The 19,886-nt window shown below is 36.8% G+C and overlaps 1 protein-coding gene across 2 annotated transcripts in view; it reads right to left on the reverse strand.

Annotated features, from left to right (window-relative positions):
• Nucleotides 1-19,886, reverse strand: part of NCAPD3 (non-SMC condensin II complex subunit D3) — a 63,954-nt gene that overhangs the window by 27,807 nt on the left and 16,261 nt on the right. For both annotated transcript variants that reach the window (XM_055305185.1, XM_055305184.1), the window contains exons 9-19: nucleotides 18,867-18,939; nucleotides 17,961-18,086; nucleotides 17,581-17,830; nucleotides 16,097-16,153; nucleotides 15,735-15,824; nucleotides 9,913-9,986; nucleotides 9,249-9,383; nucleotides 8,258-8,478; nucleotides 2,543-2,734; nucleotides 2,112-2,209; nucleotides 1,902-2,017 (exon numbers count right to left, since the gene is read on the reverse strand). In XM_055305185.1, coding sequence (XP_055161160.1) covers nucleotides 1,902-2,017; nucleotides 2,112-2,209; nucleotides 2,543-2,734; nucleotides 8,258-8,478; nucleotides 9,249-9,383; nucleotides 9,913-9,986; nucleotides 15,735-15,824; nucleotides 16,097-16,153; nucleotides 17,581-17,830; nucleotides 17,961-18,086; nucleotides 18,867-18,939 — 1,432 coding nt within the window. The remainder of the gene's footprint in view (nucleotides 1-1,901; nucleotides 2,018-2,111; nucleotides 2,210-2,542; nucleotides 2,735-8,257; nucleotides 8,479-9,248; nucleotides 9,384-9,912; nucleotides 9,987-15,734; nucleotides 15,825-16,096; nucleotides 16,154-17,580; nucleotides 17,831-17,960; nucleotides 18,087-18,866; nucleotides 18,940-19,886) is intronic.

Below are 19,886 nucleotides of genomic sequence, written 5' to 3' on the forward strand. Positions count from 1 at the left end.
TTCACCAGCTAAACACCCAGGCCCTTCAGCTGCTCCTTATACAACCTCCTTTGCCGTTGCCTCACCAAATTGCTCTCTCATTGATATATTCAATTTTGTCAACATTTCTCTAAGGAGTTGCCACTCATGTTAAATTAGAACATGCTAACTTAGATTTCACCTGTACAAAGAGGACGACCATCACCCCTCTTATCGTAGACACTATTTCTATCAATACAGTCCAAGATCTCGCAGATTGTTCCCAGTGATAGCCACAAAACACTATTAACTGGTAAGAAGCCTATAGATAGCAATGATGCCCCCAAACCTACATCTTTTCATATATAATGCTTTGAGCTAGCTAGGCTCTGATTATCTATTCTTTGGGCAATTTCTATTTCTCAGTAAAATACAGAACACTCACTTACACAGAAAAGAAAAAGAGAAGAATGCTTAGGGGAAAACAGTAGGTCATATGAATTTAAAATATCCTAAGGTTCTGGAAAATCTCAGGGCCTCAGTCCATTGTCTACCACTAAGGGAACTGGTGTTGGCAAAGCTACAATCGTGGCCTTTTCTCTAACGCGGTAGTAATCTCTCTTCTAGTTCTCAATTTTTAAATGTGAGGATAACAGTCTTCCTCAGATTCTAACAATGCTATAAGTTACTGTGCTAATAAGTGTGGGCATTAGTGAGTAGCCAGTGGCTTAAGGCCCCAACATCCCCAGTATTATACATCACTCTTCCTCTAGCCAATGCTGGTGAAGAAAAAGATTGGGAAAGCAGTGAGAGGCTTTAGTTCCAGGCATAGCTCTGCCATTACTCAGCTGTGTGCCACAGAGGCATGCAGGATCATAGTTTCATAATCTGCCATAAATATTTCTCCCTGCTTTTTCCTACCTCATTCTTACCTTATGACCAGCTTTTTGTTTTATTTTGACCTGTTTTCTGCTTTTCAAATATGCTCCCTACTTAGGTAATGTTCCTTATTTAAAAGTTTTTCTTGGATCAAGAGATAAACAGCTAGAGAAATCAAACAAAGCAAGTATCCCTTTTACCAGATGAGCCAAAAGGTACATGCCAGGAAAACACCAGATACCATTTATATGGAAAGAGCTGGGCATTTTTAGTTAGGTACATTTCAACCTGTTTTAAGTCCTAAGCAAAAAAAGTTATAATATCCTTTCTTATTATATCTGTTACTACAAATAGAAGATGTAACTTATCAAGGAAGGACTTTCTTTAAGGAACTTATATAAGAAAAGGAAGCTTAAGAATGTAGCTGAATAAAGCAAAAATATTTTTATTCTGGGAAACTTAAAAAATATTCCAGCAGTTACTTAGTTTAACTTTTGACTTCTAGAATCATTATTAGTAACCCCAGTTAACTTTTCAGTATGATTAGCATAGTCTAGGAGTGTATTTCATGATAAAAACATAATACATGGCAATAAAATAACTTATTAGAGAAACCGATAATGGATACCTTTTAGAAAGACAAAGTAACACTGTCTCACACAAAACCCTGGTTTGGATCTGTATTATGCTCTACAGGAAACATGAGCTATAGACTTTGGGGAAAGGGCAGAGGAAGAGGTATTAGCGTAATATAGCCTTATACTAACAGAACAGGTTTTTTCCAGGAATATGACCTCTCAAATGATCAGAAATAATTTCCTAGGAGGCACTTGTACCAGGAACCATGGTAGTGACTTCCTGAGAGAACCCTGTGTTATTAGCAGCCAAGATTTTCTCAGGGAATGTCAACTGCTTGTCACATAAGTGTTTCCTTGCAGCATCAGCTTTGGGGACTACCTATTCCTATAGTTTCTCCACAAAAGAACACGCCTCAAACTTCAAAACAGAGTAATATGTCTAAGTACAAATAGACATCAAACATATCCAGAGAGTCCGTAGTATACCTGTTCTTCCACAGGTGTCTCTGCAGATGCTCTACAGAGTCTTTGCAAAGTATCAACAGCTGCGCTGATCAACTCTAGAGACCACTGGAATCCATTCAGCTTACACTTGATCACATCTAAAAGAAAGTCAAAACTCTCTAAATTTAACTGCTTAGAATATATATAAAGTGATAAGAAAAGCCTTTTCAAGATTCTCCAACAGACACTCACCAGTCACCTTGTCCCGGGTGCTCTTAGGAAGATGCTTTGCAATATGCCCAATAACACACAGAATATGTCCTAAGGTGTTTGAATTGGGATTCTGTTGACTAGGAAAAGGGCACAAAGAATATCAATACAGAGCCAAAATAAACACTGATGCCAACAAAACTGTCTCTGGACTGTTAGTATTGGAAGAATGTAGGGTAGCAAATTTAGGAGTCAACTTGTAGAAACACTATAGCACTTAATTTACTGGCACAAAAGGTAAACTGAAAGCTTAAAATGGATTCTTATTTTTTCATGTTTGTTTTTATACTAGAATTTAAAGAAAAGATCTGTGTATATGAATAGCTGAATAGCTATGAAACAGCCTTAAGACACGAGCTTTGTTTCCAAGAACCTCTGGTGTCTATCAGCAGGTACATCATAAGCATACACACCTGCTGAGTTTGTCCCAGGACGCTATTATTTTGGTGTAGTCCAGCTTGGGTGATGAGCAAGCAATTTTGGAGAGCAGCATCCAAGCCGGTGCAGAATGTTCCGTGTCAGTGAAGGATATTACATGGTTTATAAAACTGGATGAGAATTTCTCCTTCTTGGACCAGATATGAAAAGCCTTATTTAAATAGCGGCTGAAAAAAAGATGGGAAAGCAGAATTGTAATAATAAATACACAAAACTGTTCAAAACAGCCCTCAGTGAAAGGTTATCAACTGCTGCTCCAGGATTCCTCTGGCACATCAAACATCTATGCAGAAGTTCCTGGCTAGTGATATATTTGATACCAAATTAGATATCTTTAAAGTTTTTATTATACAGAATAAGATACACTTATTTCTCTCCTTATAAAATATATTTTTAGGGCAAAGACTAAAATTTCATAATTCGAGACCCTCCTTATCCTCATTCCCTCCAAAATTGCTTACAAACATAAGGGATGGGTTACCAGTAACAAATATATCAAGAGTTTACAGGGTTTTAGGGACAAAAAGTGTAGACATGGCTATTTTTTCAAGGGAAGAACTGGAGAGAAATGACATTCTAGAATTTAAATATGGTGATATTAAACAAGCTAAACTTTGCCATAATCCGCCAATACCACTCAGAGATACATATTTCAAACCCTTTAAAAATAAAACAAAAAATGCTTCTGGTGTAATAAAGTGTTGGTGTTATGTCATTGTTTTAAACTATTTGATTTCTTCCCACAGCACTGAATGAGATCACATGACTAAAGAGAAAAATGCAGTATCACTTATCTAAGCTTCTTCCTCCAATTAATTTTTCCTTAACTGCTAGGAACACACACATACACTCATACAGTCACACACCAAGACTTTCTCATTAAGTGAAAATAAAAGGAATTCTCAAAGCTTGCAGAAAGCAACTATAACACATCTACATACAATAAGCATATCCATATAAGTTAATGATTTTAATATATTAGCTATTGATTAAAAATCTATAAATATCAGGAGTTTTAATGTAGGTAACTCATAATTCATACCTGATTATGGTCCAAAACCAACATATAAGCAATCAGCAAATATTTTAAAATTTATTAAGAAGAATCACACAAAACATTATGTAATGTTTACTATAAGAAATAAACAGAATGGGCAAAAAAAAAATCCTCTGAATTCCCAGTTTTGAAACCTCAAATTTGGCTCTTCTGACAACTTACACTCCTCCAGATCAGCTGAACAGTTCCCAAAAAGCCTCCCTCAATTACCTTACCCCTCAACTAGCCCAACTGTTAATCACAAGCCAATCCTAGTAAGTCAGAATTATTTTCCAGACACTAACCTGGTTCTTTTGTACAGCACCACAGACCTCTATCCTAGAATCAAAACTAATGGACTATGTTCAGTCCCCATTTTCCATGACCTTGGCCAGACATTACCGATCACTCTCTCTGCCCTCATACTCTGTCTTCTTGTTGCTCTTTTCTTTTCGCTTCACTAATTCCTTTTCTTCAAATCACTCTAATGGCTGATTTTGAAAAGTTCTACTCTTAGTCCTCTTGTCTAAACTGAACCCTGAGTGATCTGGTTCATTACCAAAAGTTCTCCACTCAGACATGACAAAGCATTTCAAGTACACATTTTTTTTTTAATTTAAATTCAAGTTAGTTAATATATAGTGTAGTATTGCCTTCAGGAGTAAAATCTAGTGATTCATCACTCACATATAATATTCAATGCTCATCCCAACAAGTGGCCTTCCTAATGCTCATCACGCCATCCACCTACCACCCTTAACAATCTTCCATTTGTTCTCTTTAAGAGTCTCTTATGGTTTGCCTCCCTGTTTTAGTCTTATTTTTCCTTCTCTTCCCCTATGTTCATGTTGTTTATTAAATTCCACGAGTGGAATCATATATTTGTCTTTTTCTGACTTATTTTGCCTACCATAATACCTTCTAGTTCCAACCACATCATTGCAAATGGCAAGATTTCATGCTTTTTGATCAAGAAGTAATATTTGTGTGTGTGTGTGTGTGTGTGTGTGTGTGTGTGTAGACCATATTTTTTTTTAAGGGTTTTCTTTATGTATTAGAGAGAGAGCACAAGCAGGGGGAGCAGCGGGCAGAGGGAGAAGGAGAAGCAGGCTCCTCACGAAGCAGAGAACCTGATGCAGGGCTCGATCCCAGGACCCCAGGACCATGACCTAAGCCAAAGGCAGGTAAGTGAGCCACCCAGGTGCCCTGACCACATCTTATTTTATCCATTCATCAGCTGATGACATTTGGGTTCTTTCCATAATTTGGCTATTGTCGATAATGCTATAAACATTGAAATGCATATGCCCCTTCAAATCAGTATTTTTGTATCCTCTTCCATAGGGTAGCTTTATTTTCAACTTTTTGAGGAACCTCCACACTATTTTCCAGAGGGGGTGGTCCAGTTTGCATTCCTTTCTCCACATTCTCACCAACATCTGTTGTTTCCTGAGTTGTTAATTTTAGCTATTCTGACAGGTGTGAAGTGGTATCTCACTGTGGTTTTGATTTGTATTTCCCTGATGCTGAGAGATGTTGAGCACCTTTTAATATGTCTGTTAGCCATCTTGATGTCTTCTTTGGAAAAATGTCTTTATGTCTCCCTCCCATTTCTTAAACTGGGTTATTTGTTCTTGGCTGTTGAGTTTGATAAGTTGTTTACAGATTTTGGATACTAACCCTTTTACATGGTATGTCATTTACAAATATCTTCTCCCATTCCATAGACTGGCTCTTAGTTTTGTTGATTGTTTCCTTTGCTGTGCAGACATTTAAATTGGGCTTCCATCTCCTGCCCTTCCTGTTCAGAAACCTGCCTTGCCTTTGCTTGTCATACCTAAGTCAATGGAAATCCCACTGACTAGTTATTTTGGATAGAATCATCGAAGCTTCAGGCCTCTTAAGCCTCTGCATTGCTATTTTGTCTGGAAACTCTCACTAGTATGGTTGCCTGGTTAATTTCTACTTATTCCACCTCTGGGAATAATTCAGCTCTTGCCACCATCAACAGGAAGGCAATTCAAGCTAAAAAAAAGTTAAAAAAAAAAAATCACCAAACCGCTCTATGCCGTCCCTCTTAGCTCCTAAAACTCACTTTCTACTAAAATTGTGAGTTTTATTTTGTCTCTTTCCACTAGACTGTGAGCTTGAGTAGAGGAAGTGCACCGAGTCCTTTCAACCCTCAAATCAAACCTTCACAATTCTATACTTCCACTTATTAAATCTTTAAACATACTTTATTTTCTTCATGTCTACTGCCTTCTCCTTGATGCTGGCCCTCATCATCTTTAACTTAAATCATTTCAGTGGTGGCCTGCTTTCTTAGATTCCTGTTATCTCCTGGTCACCAAGCACAAGTCCCTTTGCTACAATTCTTGTGAAACTGAAAGTGAAGCTGAGAGGCTAGCAGGGGGAGCCCTCACGCCTACCACCACTCATCAACTGCCGACCCACCAGGAAGGGGGCAGGTGTACTCTATTTCCAAGAGGAACAAGCGGACTTGACCACTCCAGCAAGAGGAAGAATTCCTCTTAGCCTGGGGACAGCCCAGCCAATGGAGAGTCTGTCACAACTCAGACATTGAGAAATCATCATCACCCTGAACTCTTTCTTTCAACGGGCTTTCCTTCAAACTAGCCCCTCCCAATGACATCCTTTTCTCTAAAAACTAACAGTTCTTCTCCTTTGATCTCCAGACTTGCCTGTGCTTTTTCACAGCTATTCCATTCCTGTATAAACCCATTTTGCTGATAAAATAACTGGATGTTTTATTTTCAAGATTAATACTCTTAAAATATAAGATCCTTTATTACCCATCCACTTTAAATTCATCAGCAGTCTCCCCCTCCCACTCTGTTTTCAATCTGAAGTCAAACTCCTTGGTATGCAATGCTACAACTCTGCAGTATGTGTAGGCCCTTCTTAACATCTCATTTCACTTTATGTACAGTCCAAGGAGCACCGTTTCCCCGCCCACAGTGAATCCCTATGGGTCCTGAATGAGACATACTGCTTATGCTTCCATGGCTTTTCCAGTGGGCTTTTTATTTCCCATGGACATGCTCCTTTATGTCCTTATTAACCTTCAAGATTCAAATTCAAAACTCATCTGATCTGTGAAGTCTGTCTTCTTGATGTTCTAGTTACTTTGTTTATTAAAGAATATACCACAAGATTTTGTTTACAAATGTTTATAGAACTCTATTCCACCAGACCTTACTTTTCTTAATAATCCTTTTTGAAAAACTGATTCCCAAGCTCAGTGGTTCTCACAGTTTTTCATCTCTGGGCACTTTTGAACTAAAAAAAATTATGCAACATCTTGAAGACCTTTGGTTTATGTGGACTATATATATCCTGCTGTGCAGAAATTAAAACTGAGAAGTTTAAAAATATTTATTAATCTAAAAATAACAATAAGCCATTTATGCTAACATAAATGCACTGTTTTACAAAAGAATCTCAAAACAAAATAAATTTGGTGAAAAGAGTGTCATTACTTTTTACTTCTGTAAATCTCTTTATGGTCTGACTTAAACAGAAGTCAGGTAGATTATTACTGCTTCTGTATTCAATTTGCTTCCATATCATATGGTTATGGAAACTCTATACTCTGTGAAAGGATAAAAGTGAAAAATGGTATATAGCGTCTTAATATTATGATCAAAATAGTCTGAGCTCATGAATCCATTGCACTTGAGCATGCTGCCATAGCTCATTTTCTACAACAGCTATTCCAAAACATTTTTACACTTAAACCCTAATTCTATATTTCCTAACTTTGGGCAAATACATATTTTTTTCTTGTAGTAAAATTTACATAACAAAATTCACCATTTTAATGATTTTTAGGTGTACAGTTCAGTGAGAGCACACTGTTGTGCAATCATCCATCTCCAGAACTTCGTCATCACTCTACAGTGAAACTTTATACCCATTTAACAGTAACTTCTCATTGTCTTCTCCACAAGCTCTGGTAAGTACCATTTTGCAGGTGATTTGCCCAGGCCCCAGAACAGTATTTTACAATACAAAATCTAGTATGTTTCTAGTGTATGAGAATTCCTCCATAATACATGTAAACAAATAGGGAAGTGTTTCTTACATGATGAGAAAAAAAAAATCAGCCAAGGTAATGTAAACGTTTAAAGCTAATTGTAAGATTATGCAGTATAGATTAAAATTTATCAATACAACAGGTGCTAACCTCTCACCATAGTGTTCACTGTGCAGTCTATGCTCAGTAAATGCTATCAAATGGGAAAAAATACTGCACTGGCATTAATTCAACCAATCTGATAAGGATTAGGAAAAGGTTAATTTGGAAGAACTAGGAAGCCATCTTTCAAAAAAACTAATATGTGGAAAGTTACTATTAATATGTCATGCCCATCAGTGCTTTCTACTACATTAGACATTAATTTAGGCACTCAGAGAAGAGCAAAGGAGGTGATCAAAGCTTCACAAAAAACTCTCACCTCAAAAATGCTGAGAGATTTGAATTGGGTAAAAAAAAAAAAGACTAAAAACAGAAAATTGATATATGTTAAGTATTTTAGAAAGCTAATTTTCTATGAACAATACAGAAATTTTATTAATTAAAAAAAACCTTTATGGTTTTCTATATGGAAAAGAAATCACACAATTAACATACCTCAGTTCCTGGTTTTCTGTACTAAGGAGAGTAAGAAGTGCCCAAGCCAGCACCTGGCTATTGTCTCCAGTATGGAATTTATTGTAATGCTTGATGTTCTGTAACAGGAGCTGGTCAAGACATTCCAGAGCTTTTTCCTGCACCGTGCTTTCACAGTCCATCACAGCTGGGATGATCCCTGTCAGCCAGGCTTTCTGTATCTGGACACATCTAGGTTGGGCCTTAGAAATTAAACATCATGAAGTCATTAAAAAGTCATAAGGAAGTCTAAACCTATCTAAATACAAATCAGTGAGGCTGTGAACAATATTTTGAGATACACTAACAACAGTCACACACACAAGTACAAATAAACCAAAGTGAAAAAAAAAGCAATATTTGAAATACATGTTAAAACAAAGTTCAGTTTCCAGTTACTGTTTATTAGTGCATACTGAAATTTTAAACTTAGGAAGCCATATTATTAAGTAAATCAGCACTTTTTTGTAATTCGAGATCAAGTATTTATTTCAAGGAGCAATTAGAATAGATGTTGACAGAGGAAGTCAAAGTATGCATTGCTTATTGCTTTCTATGATGAAATGAAGAAATAAACATGCTTTTAAAATTCTTCAAAAGCTAATTATTTGGCAGGAGTAAATTACATATGGAATCGGTGGACCTGTTCTTTTGGCAGTATCATTTAATAGGTCTTAATATGCAAAACTTAATCTAGGCCTCTGGCCTGACTAAATTCATTTTAAAATTCTTATTTCTATGTGAGATTTAAACTAAAGTCATGAAAAGGCTAATCACTAGCATTCTCTAGCACTAGTTCATAATTATAAGAGACATAATCTTTCATATGTAATTGAAAGATAGATACCTCTTGTCTTACACTGTATTGCCCTACAGTACACCTGGTAGAATTTCCAGTAGTCAAATAAATATTCAGTGATAGGTAATTATATATGCTTAATTATTTTTGATGTAAAAAAGCACTGTCTCTCACCATAAGAAGTTCAGTAAGAGACTGTAAGGCCTGCTTTCGTACAGATACTGCAGGGTCTCGGCTCTGGTCCTGAAGAAGTGATAGCTCTTCTTTCATCCCTGAGATGTTGCAGTGTTTCAAAATACTCAGTAATACCTAGAAGGTGCATGTAACATGAATTGATGACTTTTTCCAAACAATAAGACACACTGCAGACAAAAATAAGACTTAATAAGTCTATGGTTCTTAACATTTTTTAGGTCATGGATCCATCCCTCCACCTGGAAACATACATCTCACCTTTTCAGAATCTGATGAAAGCTAAGGCCTCTCTCTGGAGAAAAATCTAATATACGTTTTACATAAACAAGTATTTACAATTTCAGGGGTTACGCGCACCCTATCAAAATCCATCCATGCTCCCCAGTTTAAGAATTCCTAATCTAAAAAAAGAAATTAACGATAAAAATATGTGTGAGTCTTAAGAAATCAACAACCCAGCAAGAAACTGAGACAAACCTTTAGTTCATCTCTGTAATTTATATATACAACAGGATCAGAGTGAACAAATGTTAAGTGAAAAACAAGTTCAATAATGACTATGGTTGGGGTTTTTACAAAATATTTCCAAGTTTTTAGTGCAAAACAGAGCACACATTCGAAGATTATTTAGAAGAACTCACACCTGCAGTGCAGACTTCCTGACATTGGTCTTCTCATCCCTGATTCTCTTTTTCAGCATTGCCATGACACGTCTCACTGTTGAGGAAATGCCAAAGAATCATTATGGCCTGAGAAAAAACTGTATTTACAGTATCTAACATCTCACCACACAGTACTGAGAAAATACTCTAAAATATTGGCTAATCAGTTTGTTTTAAATCCGGAGAAATCTGAGTATGAAATAATGTAGAAAAAGAGGAAAAGTCAAATAATTAGCTAGTCAAAATAATGCAAAGGGCAGAAGAGTATAATTTTAAGAGGGCATAAATTCTGGAATATTAAAAATTCACTTTTTAACCCTGGCTCTTATGTCTAAAATTCCAAATAATTTAGTTTTTCCATTTTGTTTAGCTACAAAACAGTAGTATCTAAATCATAATTTTTTTAAAGACTAAAAAATATATAATAGCAGCTTTAAAACTTTTTGATCACATGCCCCTTTACACTATTAAAACTCACTGAGGACTCCAAAGAGCTTTTCCGGTAAAAATCTCCAGTGAAAATATTTAATAATTCATTTTAAAATAGGAAGATGTTGGGCAGCCTGGATGGCTCAGCGGTTCAGCGCCGCCTTCAGCCCAGGGAGTGATCCTGGAGACCCGGGATTGAGTCCCACGTTGGGCTCCCTGCAGGGAGCCTGCTTCTCCCTCTGCCTGTGTCTCTGCCTCTGTCTCTCATGAATAAATAAATAAAATCTTTAAAAATAAAATAGGAAGATGTGTCACTATAAATGGTACAATTTTAAGTGAAAATGAACTATGTCCCTCCTGCTGAAATTTAGTGACAAGAATGGCACTGCTTTACATCTTTGCAAACTCTATGTCTGATAAAAAATAGCAGATTCTCATCTTTGCTTCATATCAGAATGGTTTAGAGTGCAGTCTTGGTATTATTATGTAAACAATATTAACTTCAAGAACCTACTGAAGGAGGCTAAGGGATCCTAAACTACACTGAGAGCTGCTGATGTATAAGGAAATACACTAAGAAATGAAATAGGATGGAAAATAGAAAAGTCAATGAAATAAAAAATAAGATTCTTGAAAAAGATAAAATTAACCAACTTTTAGCTACAAAAAAAGAAAGAAGATTCAAATTCTTAAAACCAGGAGGGAAACATTACTATTGCCATTACAGAAATAAAAAGGATGTGCAAAGAAATACTATGAACGATTTTATGTTACATTAAGTAATCTGGATGAAATAGACAAATTTCTACAAAGACAAAAACTGGAAACTGACTCAAGAACAAATAGTCTGAATATACCTATAAAGTAATCAACCCCCCCCCCCCACGAACAACCTTCAAAACAAAATACAATGAAATAGAACAAAATACCTTCCCACATATGCACAAAAGCCCAGGATCAGAGGGCTTTACTGGAGAATTCCATGAAATGTTATAACAAAAATGGACACCAAGTCTTCATAAACTCTTTTAAATAACGGAAGAAAACACTTTCCATCTCATTCTATTAAGCCAGGATTACCCCAAGAACGAAACCAGATAAAAACATCTCAAGAAAACAAAAGAGCAAAATCCCATGAATACATAAATAAAATTTTCAACAAAATATCAGCAAATCATATCTAGCAAAACACAAAAAGGATTACATATCATGCCTGGGACTTATCCCAGGAGTCAAATGTAATCAATCAATCTAAGTAATACAGCATAGCAATATAATAAAGGACAAAGACCATATAATTGTCTCTACAGATGAGGAAAATGCATTTGCAAAATCCAATACCCTTTCCTAATAAAAACACTCAACAAACTCATAAGAGAAGGAAACTTAGTCACACTGATAAAAGTCATCCTGAAAAAACCTACAGGTAACATCATACTCCATGGTGAAAGGCCGAAAACTAAGTACAGAAGAAAGACAAGGATGTCTGCTCTCCCTACGTCTTTTCAACACTGTACCAGAGGTCCTCGCCAGGGAAAGTAGGTAAGAAAAGGACGGAAAAGAAAGAAAACTCTTTCTGTTCACAGATGGCATGAGCCTACATATAGAAAAGGAGTTCATATACAAACTATTAGAACTAGTAACAAATTTAGCAAGGTTGCAGGATATAAGATCAAACCATCAAACATCAGTTATAAAAACTAGCAATGAGGGATGTCTGGGTGGCTCTGTGATTGGGTGCCTGCCTTCGGCCCAGGGCATGATCCTGAAGACCCAGGATGGAGTGTTGAGTCCCACGTCAGGCTCCCTGAAGGGGGCCTGCTTCTCTCTCTGCCTGTGTCTCTGCGCCTCTCTCTCTCTCTCTCTGTCTCTCATGAATAAGTAAATAAAATCTTTAAAAAAAGAAAACTAGCAATGAACAATTAGAAAATGAAAATAAGAAACTAATGGATTATTCATGGAAGAATAATCAACACAGAATTAATCTAGAAGAACAAGAGCAAGGATGCAGAAGCTATACTTCCTGATTTCAAAATTACTGTAAAGCACCAGTAATTAACACAGTGTGGTTACTGTCGTAAAGAGAGATGCAGAATGTCAGGGTAATAGAACTGAAAGTACAGAAATAAGCCCATGTCTATGGTTTGATGAGGGTGCCAAGAGCATTTAAAGGAGAAAAGTCTTTTAAGCATAAAGTGCTGTGTCAAACTGGATATTCACTTGCAAAAGTTGGACCCCTACATCACACCTATGCAAAAATTAGCTAAAAATTGATCTAAGAGCTAAAATTACAAAACTCTGGGAAGAAAACATCAAAGTAAATCTTTGCGAAAAATTAGGCAGTGGTTTCTTAGTTATGACCCCAAAAGCACAAGCAAAGAAAGAAAAAGTGGACAGCTAGACTTTATCAAGGGCTAAGATGTTTTATGCCTCAAAGAACACCAACAAGAAAGTGAAAAATTAACCCATGATAATACAGATATTTGAAAATCCTGTATCTGATGAGGAATTTGGATCCAGAATAAAGAGCTCTTTCAACTCAAAAATAAAGACAAATAACCCATCTTAAAAAATGGGCAAAGAATTTGAAAAGATCTTTCTTCAAAAAAGAAATATAAATGGCCAATAAACACAAGAAAATTTGCTTAACATCATTAGCCATTAGGGAAATATAAATCAAAACCACAGTGAGATAGATACCACTTCACATCCACTAGGATGGTTACAATAAAAAGAACAGACATGACAAATCTTGTTAAGGATGTGGAGAAATAAAAATTGTAACACATGCTAGTGGGACTGAAAAATGGTATGGCCAACTCTGCAAAAAGTTTGGCAGCTCCTGAAAATGTTAAACATGGAGTTACCACATAACCCAGCAGTTCCACTCCTAGGTATATACCCAAAAGGCATGAATATGTTTACAAATAAAACTTGCACAAGAACATTCGTAGCAGCATCATTAATAGCCAAAAGACAGAAACAACGCAGAAGTCCATAAACTGATGAATGAACAACGGACTGTAGTATTATCCACACAACAGACTATTATGTAGCTGTAAAAATGAAATATTGATATGCTACAATGTGGATGAACCTTGAAAATGTTATGCTAAGTGAAGACAGACATCCACATAAAGAACACATGTCACATGCTTCCATTTATGTGGAATGTCCAGAATAGGCAAATCTGTAGACAGAAAGTAGATTAGTTAGTGGTTGCTGGAGGTTGGGGGAAGGGAATGGGGAGGAAGGAACTGCTAACGAGAATAAAGTTTCTTTTCTGGCAAATGAAATATTCTAAAAATTGATTAATTTGTAAATATACAAATATACTAAAAACCACTAAATCAAACACTTTAAACGGTGAACTTTATGGCATGTGAATTACATTTCAAAGAGAAAAAAAAACCTGCCTCCTCCAAGAAGGCACTTAGCACTTACTAAGACTAGATTCAACACAAGCATTCAACATTTTTGCAGAACAAATTTTTTGTAATATTTTAGGGTATCAGTTTACATAAATAGAGTTACTGCTCTGAATTTAATTTGAGTAACACATACTAATACCTAGCCATATAAAATCTAATTCCATGCTGATCTTTCAGGCTGAAATAAGAAGTAATTATCCTCATGGCACTTAACATATACCTTAACACTTAATTCACATTATTATTTTATATATATAAACATACATAGGTAAAATTTGTAAACACACATATTTATTACTCCCACTTATTATTAATTTACTACTCCTCAACAGATGGAACTATGTTTTACTAAATCTGTATCTATGATGCCTACCTAGCACAGATTAGAAGGGATCAGAGAAATGTTAATGGAATAAATTAATCTAATTATATAATTAAATTTCTGGACAAATATTTTCACTAAAATCTTGAAAAATCACTTAGTCTAAACATTACTTCCCCAGACTCTGACAATGGCCCTCTGTGAAAGGAAAGGTGTTAGATCCAGAAAGTTACAAATCAGGGTGCTTGGTTGGCTTCCCTGTCTTAGTTGAGCAAGTATTTAGTATAAGAATGGTATAAGAACTCAGACCACCTCTCATTTCTAAATAGAATGTTCCCCACTATTTCATGCTATGTCATTTTACAGGTGAAAAAGGATCCTGGAGAAATAAAGTGACTTTTTCAAGATCACACAGCTAAACAGACACACATCTGGGAGTAGGCTCCAGGTCTACCTATTTACCAGTCCAGATTTGTTTTTCTCCCTCCTGAATCACATTAGCACTTAAATCATTGTATTACTCTGGGGTCATAAGTCAAGAAAGAGATCATGCATTACTTGTATTCAGAATCCTGTGCTGGAGGTCATAGGAGAGAGGAACCCACAACCATTCTATACAGTATGTATGGTTCACACTATTGATGAAGATAATCTAAATTCTGAATTGGCTTTTTCAATGTGCGTTTAAATTCACAGTTCCCTTTTATTTATTAAAAGTGAGTTCTGGGGGGGTACCTGGATGGCTCAGTGGTTGAGCATCTCGCCTTTGGCTCAGGTCATGATCCCAGGGTCCCAGGATCGAGTCCCACATCAAGCTCCCCAGGGAGCCTGCTTCTCCCTCTGCCTATGTCTCTGCCTCTCTCTGTGTCTCTCTCATGAATACATAAAATCTTAAAAAAAAAAAAAAAAGTGAATTCTGGGGTGCCTTAATCAGAGTCAAAATGACATGGTGAAAAAAGTAATGAGAAATTAAAAGTAGGGACAAGGGCAGCCCAGGTGGCTCAGCAGTTTAGTGCCACCTTCAGCCTGGGGCCTGATCCTGGAGACCCAGGACCAAGTCCCACATCGGGCTCCCTGTATGGAGCCTGCTTCTCCCTCTGCCTGTGTCTCTGCCTCTCTCTGTGTCTCTCATGAATAAATAAATAATTCTTAAAAAAAATAAAATAAAAGCAGGGACAAGATTGGGTACTGTAGTATTCTTCATCTCTTCTTCTTCTTCTTCTTCTTCTTTTTTTTTTTTTTGATTACTTTTCTCCAAACACAAATTTAACATATGCTGCACTTTCTCTAGTAGCTGGTCCCTCTTTGGTCAGCAATCCCTAGAGTTCACAATAATTGCCTTTAATAAAAAGAATAAAACATTTGCTAATATTTAGAAATACTGAGGTTCAGTACATGAGAAGTAGAATGTAGCTTGTTCTTTACCTTAAGATGAAACAGAGTATAGTGCAAGGACATTAATTAAAGATATAATAAAATAGAATTATTCCACTTTTAAGAAAGAAAGATATTCCAATTAAGGGTGAATCAATCAAAAAAATTCAAGGTTTTTCGAGTCTACTTACAGTTGTCTGAAATCCAATAGTTATTACTCATCTGATAGTGATAGAATCCAACATACCCTCAGATCCATCTGTTTCACCACTGCTGTCTGTATTGATCATCCCTGAGCCTCCAGAAGGGTTAAGTGTTTGCCTCTGACAGGAAAAAGCTTAAAAATAATAAATAAAAAGAAGTTCAATCATTAAAAGAAAAATTTATTATATCCCTTAGTAATATAAACATGGAAATATTACATTTAAGTTACTACATCAGTATTGAAATCAATTTCAGTTTCCTTGATGATGAAAAATTCAGTATTAAAAAGTAAATATGAAAATAGAAAAAAAACAAACAAAATAGAAAAAACATGTCAAATACCCAGCAAGTCCTTTAAATAAAAAAGACAATTATTCAATATTAGAAAATATATTCACCCATTACCTGATGAACTTCTCAGTAAGGTACCAGAGTGGCTTTCTACTCTTGAAATTGCAGAACCTAAAAATAAGCAGATTGATAAGAGGGGAAAATGTCATAATATCATAAGCCCCAAGACAAGAGTAACCAAAATCAAGATAATTAGGCCTAAAGATAAGACAGATTCTAAACTGCTGACAGTAATATTCTCCTCGGTTATGCATTTGAAATGGACAGTGATGAGGCCCAAGATAGCCAATTCTCAAAAATGCAAAGTAGTAGTATAGGCAGCCAAAGTCTCACCTCTAAAACATGAGTATCTAAAATATTCTAAAAGGCATTTCAAAGTTACCAGGCTGGTCTATAGGCATACCTTGTTTTATCACACTTTGCTTTATTGTTCTTTAGAGATACTACAGTTTTAACAAACTGAGAGTTTGTAACTCCATCAAGCCAGTCTATGTGTGCCATTTTCCTACAGTATTTGCTCATTTTGCGTCTGCTGCATTTTGGTAAATCTCACAGTATTTCAAACTTTTTTGTATTTATGATCAGTGATCTTTGGTGTTACTATTATAACTGCTTTGGGGTACCATGAGCCACATCCATATAACAGCAAACTTAACCAAGAAATGATGTGCTGCCTCCAGATATGAAAACACCAAGAGAAGCAAAATTAGAAGTGGGGCCTGAAGATGAGACTAAACTGCTGCAAGCTCATAATAAAACTTGAACAGGTGAGGGGAAGCTTCCTACAGGTGAGCAAAGACAGTGGTTTCTTAGGATCAATCTACTCATGGTAAACAAGCTGGGAGGTTGAAGTCACAATAAAGGATTTAAAATATTGCATAAACATAGTTGGTGAAGCAGTGGCAGTCTGAAAGGGTGAACTCCAGTTTCAGAAGAAGTTCCCCTGTGGCTGTGGGTAAAATGGTATCAAACAATATCATCTGCTACAGAGAAATCATTTGTGAAAAGAAGAGTCATGTGATATGGCAAACTTCATCAGTGTCTTAGTTAAAGAAACGGCCACAGCCACCCATCCTTCAGCAACTGCCACCCTGATCAGTCAGCAGCCATCAACATCAAGGCAAGATTCTCCACCTGCAACTTGCTGAAAGCTCACAATAGTTAGCGTTTTTAGCAGTAAAGTATTTCTAAATTATTATACGCACTTTTTTTTAGACATAATGCTATTGCCACCTGACAGACAACGTGTATTGTAAACATTAACTTTTTATATGTACTGGAAAACTAAAAAAATTCATTTGACTTGCTTTATTGCAATATTCACTTTACTGTGATGGTCTGAAACCAAACCCACAATATCTCCAAGCTGTGACTATATTTAAAAAGCTATTCAACAACAAAATACACTGAAATAGGTTTATGAAGGAAAAAGTATATCATACTCTATTACTTTTGCAACAACAATGAACGAATCCTTTGCAGTCCAATTTCTTAAAAAGCATGAGACAGATCCCATGTCACAAGGTGAAAATACTTACTGTTAATCTTAAGTTCCAGTACGCTCTCCGATGCGGTAACAGACACTTCCAGGCAATGTGCAAAACTGGACAGTGCCTTGCTGCGGACAGTCGGTGCCTTGTCTACACAACGGTCAAATATAATTTTCTGTACCAAGAACTTATGCTTTAACAGCTTCTGATGCTCCAACGAGAGAGTGTTATCTACTGCTCTTTCAGGCAGTTCCAACAGAGCTAAGACAACATCTAGAGTAAAAATCCTGTGTGGGATCTGATAAAACAAAATCAGAAGAATCTCCATTAGACAGGAATAAAAACCCAAGGATCCCTTGTATATTCAGATCTGTCTGTCAGAAGGCTGCAGAGCAGGAACCCAGATTTTATGCAGATGTATCTCGTACCTTGGAACTTCGTGAGTATCTGTAAAGCCAGGCAATGAACGTAGCGTATTCCTTATTGGGAAGTTTGCTGAGCAGCTGGACCAGGGACTGGGCTGCATAGGTCCGATACTCTGATTTATCAGTCACCTGAAACATAAACATTGAGAGGCTGTCTAGCCAACATCTACCCACAGAACAACTGAAACACATGTTGCAATACAAGTGGAAATTTAGTGAATGTAACTAGTTTGTTGAATCCTTAAATGCTATAAAAATGACTAGCAAGTTTTAGGTTTTAGACCCTTCAAAAACTAATCTAAGAAATCTAGAAGCCCTCTCCTTAGACATACGAACTTAGTATGTAACTTAAGCTTATGGACCTCCTAGAAGCTACTGCCTTCAAGTTAAAAATCATGTCCAAACTGCTTTAGAAGCTCAAGAGATAATCATAAAAATTTGAACATTAATTGGATATTTCATGGTATTAAGGAATTATGGTATATTTTCTTTGGTGTGTATTCTGTGGTATGTATTTGGAGTTCTTATCCTCTAGAGACACATATGAAATAGTTAAGGATCAACACATGACAGAATTTGCTTCCCCAAAAATATTCCAACATTCAACATGTATTGAGGAAGTTGAAATTTATAAGGGTATAAATGACACGAAACTATTGAAGGTGGGTGCTCATCACCCTATTCTATTTATCCATATGTTTGAGATTTTCCAAAATAAAAAGGATTCCCCTCCCAAAAAGAACACTATGTCAATGGAGACATACAGTGAAAATACTAAATAAAGCTATTTTCTGTAATGATAACAGACTCATTCCCAAGAATAAATATACACACAAACACGTATATTTACCCACATATATTATATATTTCTATCATCATTATCATCATTACTATTGAAGCAAATGGTACCTTGGCACAGATGTGCTGGAGTAAAATACGAAGGACTGGGAATATGTTTTCCTTTAGTTCATCCACAATTGAGCTATTTAAAAAAGAAACCACACCCATTGTTTACTATATACCTATAACTACATAAAATAGTACTTTTTCTTGACTCTGTTCTTAAACACCATGACCTCTATGCTTTAGAAATCCTGAATATTAAAAGCTATTTGCCCCACACTGTAAGCATCGTTTCAGTGAAAAAAGAGTAAAACACACAAAGTTTCACAGCAGAAAACCATTCACTATGTCCTATGTATGGTTTTGAGCTGCTGCCGAGCAGACAGCTTCAGTCAGAGAGGAGAAAATGTTTCATCTTCATATGACTCTTTTGACTCTTAACTGAATTTCACATTAAGACTCTAAAACAAATCCTTTTAGGGGCACCTGGGTGGCTCAGTTGGGATAAGCATCCGCCTTTAGCTCAGGTTATGATCTCAGGGTCCTGGGATTGAGCTCCATATCCAGCTCCCTGCTCAGCTGGGAGTCTTCTCCCTCTCTTTCTGCCTCCCCCTGCCTTGTCCTGCTTGCACGGTGCATGCTCTCTCTCTCAAATAAATAAATTCTTTAAAAAGGGGGAGGGGCAAGATGGCGGAAGAGCAGGGTCCCCAAATCACCTGTCCCCACCAAATTCCCTAGATAACCTTCAAACCATCCTGAAAATTTACGAATTCGGCCTGAGATGTAAAGAGAGACCAGCTGGAACGCTACAGTGAGAAAAGTCCGCGCTTCTATCAAGGTAGGAAGACGGGGAAAAAGAAATAAAGAAACAAAAGGCCTCCGAGGGGGAGGGGCCCCGCGAGGAGCCGGGCTGAGGCCGGGGCGAGTGTCCCCAGGACAGGAGAGCCCCGTCCCCTCCCGGAGGAGCAGGAGCTGCACCAACCTTCCCGGGCGGGCGGAAAGGGGCCCGCAGGGAGTTGGAGCAGGACCCAGGAGGGCGGGGATGCCCTCGGGCTCCCGGGGACACTAACAGACACCTGCGAGCGC

This window comes from Nyctereutes procyonoides, unplaced genomic scaffold (genome assembly GCF_905146905.1).
Source record: "Nyctereutes procyonoides isolate TBG_1078 unplaced genomic scaffold, NYPRO_anot_genome, whole genome shotgun sequence".
In the NCBI taxonomy this organism is placed as follows: domain Eukaryota; kingdom Metazoa; phylum Chordata; class Mammalia; order Carnivora; family Canidae; genus Nyctereutes; species Nyctereutes procyonoides.